General features: G+C 43.0%; 1 protein-coding gene across 1 annotated transcript in view; it reads right to left on the bottom strand.

Moving 5' to 3' along the window:
* Nucleotides 1-110: 110 nt before the first annotated feature.
* The window catches only part of LOC106531325 (uncharacterized), a 6,364-nt gene continuing 4,743 nt past the window's right edge, over nucleotides 111-1,731 (bottom strand). Inside the window, exon 2 of the mRNA XM_014027156.1 lies at nucleotides 111-1,415. Within this exon, the coding sequence (XP_013882610.1) occupies nucleotides 547-1,383 (837 nt within the window). The 5' untranslated portion in view covers nucleotides 1,384-1,415 and the 3' untranslated portion in view covers nucleotides 111-546. The remainder of the gene's footprint in view (nucleotides 1,416-1,731) is intronic.

Raw genomic sequence — 1,731 nt, 5'->3', positions numbered from 1 at the left:
CTATGACATTTATAAATGTATGAATCATGTGGTGAAAAACTGACTTTGAAAAATAAATCTGTTCTTTTTTCTTATAAAAGGATAAATAAAACACAAATATTGGTGGTAATTTTTGACTGTGTAACTTTACAAACGTCACCCCATAAACCTGATGGAGAAAAGCTGCACACAGCAGGGCTTCATGAAAGCAGGTGAGGAGACAAATCAAGGGACAGAAAAAGAAATCAGACATAAAGACAACAAAGAAAAGCATGGATCAGGAGACAGTTGGAGCAGAAGTAAATACAAATAAAGCAGGAGTTTTTGAAAAGATCCCAGTTCATTTAACTGAGCATAAAACAGTTCACAAAGCTGAATATTGCAGTAAAGTATAGACGTTTTATAGCTGTTTGGTCCTGTAGAAGCTAAATATTTTGTATCTGAATGGTTGAAAAAGCTACAGTTATGCAGAATAGGTACAGTCCATAAAAGTACAGAAAACACTATAAAAATATAAAACATTGGTGACTCAGCATTCACACTAAAAGACAATCCATATTAGCGCTCTTAGTGATGGGTCTGCTGTGAGGAAGCGATCAGATGTGCTCGTCGTCTTGCCGTGGCTGTTTTCTCTGGAACAGGTGGGGGTATTTTGTGTAGCGGGGCAGACCCACTGCCCTGCTGTCCTGTCCCCTGATCGAAGACATCATCCGGTTCATCTGAGAGGGTGACGGGTCGGAGGAGCACAGAGCGCAGTTCCTCAGGATTCAGAACAGGCAGAGCCTTCAGGGATTTAAGGAAGGCCGTGGGTTCAGAGTGGCGACGTCGAGGAGGTTTGGGTCTGAAGGCTGGTCTTGATGAAGTCTCTGGGTTTGGACAGCTGGGAGTCTGGACTTCAGGTAGGGGGGTTTGTAAAGACAGCCTTTTGGTGCGCTCACGGGATTTTGGTTGTAACTTCCAACCAAGTGGATCGTGGCCAGTGATGATGGACGTGGGGAGAGAAGGAGGTGAAAAACAAGTGGCAGCAGTGGATGATGGACTGAAGGTCTTAGCTGAAGGACACGAGGACCTCTTGAATGAGGGAGGTGGTACTGGTTGGGGGCGCAGAAGGGAAGTGTCTCTCTGTGGGGGCTGTGGTTTCTTCATGGTTTTCTCCACAATGATGACAGTTAAGGTTTTATGTTGACTGAAGTCAACAGTCCATCGCCTCTGATGAGTCCTGGTCCAGACACACCCTGCTGGTGAAGACCCCTCTTTCAGGTTCTGGACGTACGTTGGGACATTCTGCGGCCTTTGACTTGTTTTGACAACATTGTTTTGCACTGTGAAACTCACAGACTCATAATGTTTCACTGTTTTATTCATCTGGTCACAATGGAGACCACCAACAGGGACTGAATCCATGGCACCAATCACAGAAGAGGATTCTTCTCTTCCTGTGGGGTCAGAAAGAGAGCAAACTAAAGACTTAACATAGAAATGTATACCACTGATCTGTTACTGCGTTAGGATGACCCTCAGCTACCACCAACCTTTAGCTTAATATCTGTAAGACTGAATTATACGGGCTGCTGTTTGTAAAGTTATACAGTCAAAAATTACCACCAATATTTTTGTTTTATTTAGCCTTTTATAAGAAAAATAGAACAGATTTATTTTTCGTTCGTACAAAGGGTTCGTACGAACATGTCACGTCAGATTCAACAAACTCTTCTATCTTCAGGAAAAGTGTGTAAATGAGCTGCATAAATT

Source organism: Austrofundulus limnaeus, unplaced genomic scaffold (assembly GCF_001266775.1).
Source record: "Austrofundulus limnaeus strain Quisiro unplaced genomic scaffold, Austrofundulus_limnaeus-1.0 Scaffold620, whole genome shotgun sequence".
Lineage (NCBI taxonomy): Eukaryota > Metazoa > Chordata > Actinopteri > Cyprinodontiformes > Rivulidae > Austrofundulus > Austrofundulus limnaeus.
Note: the sequence above shows the minus strand (reverse complement) of the source record. Positions and strands in the feature narration are given on the sequence as shown.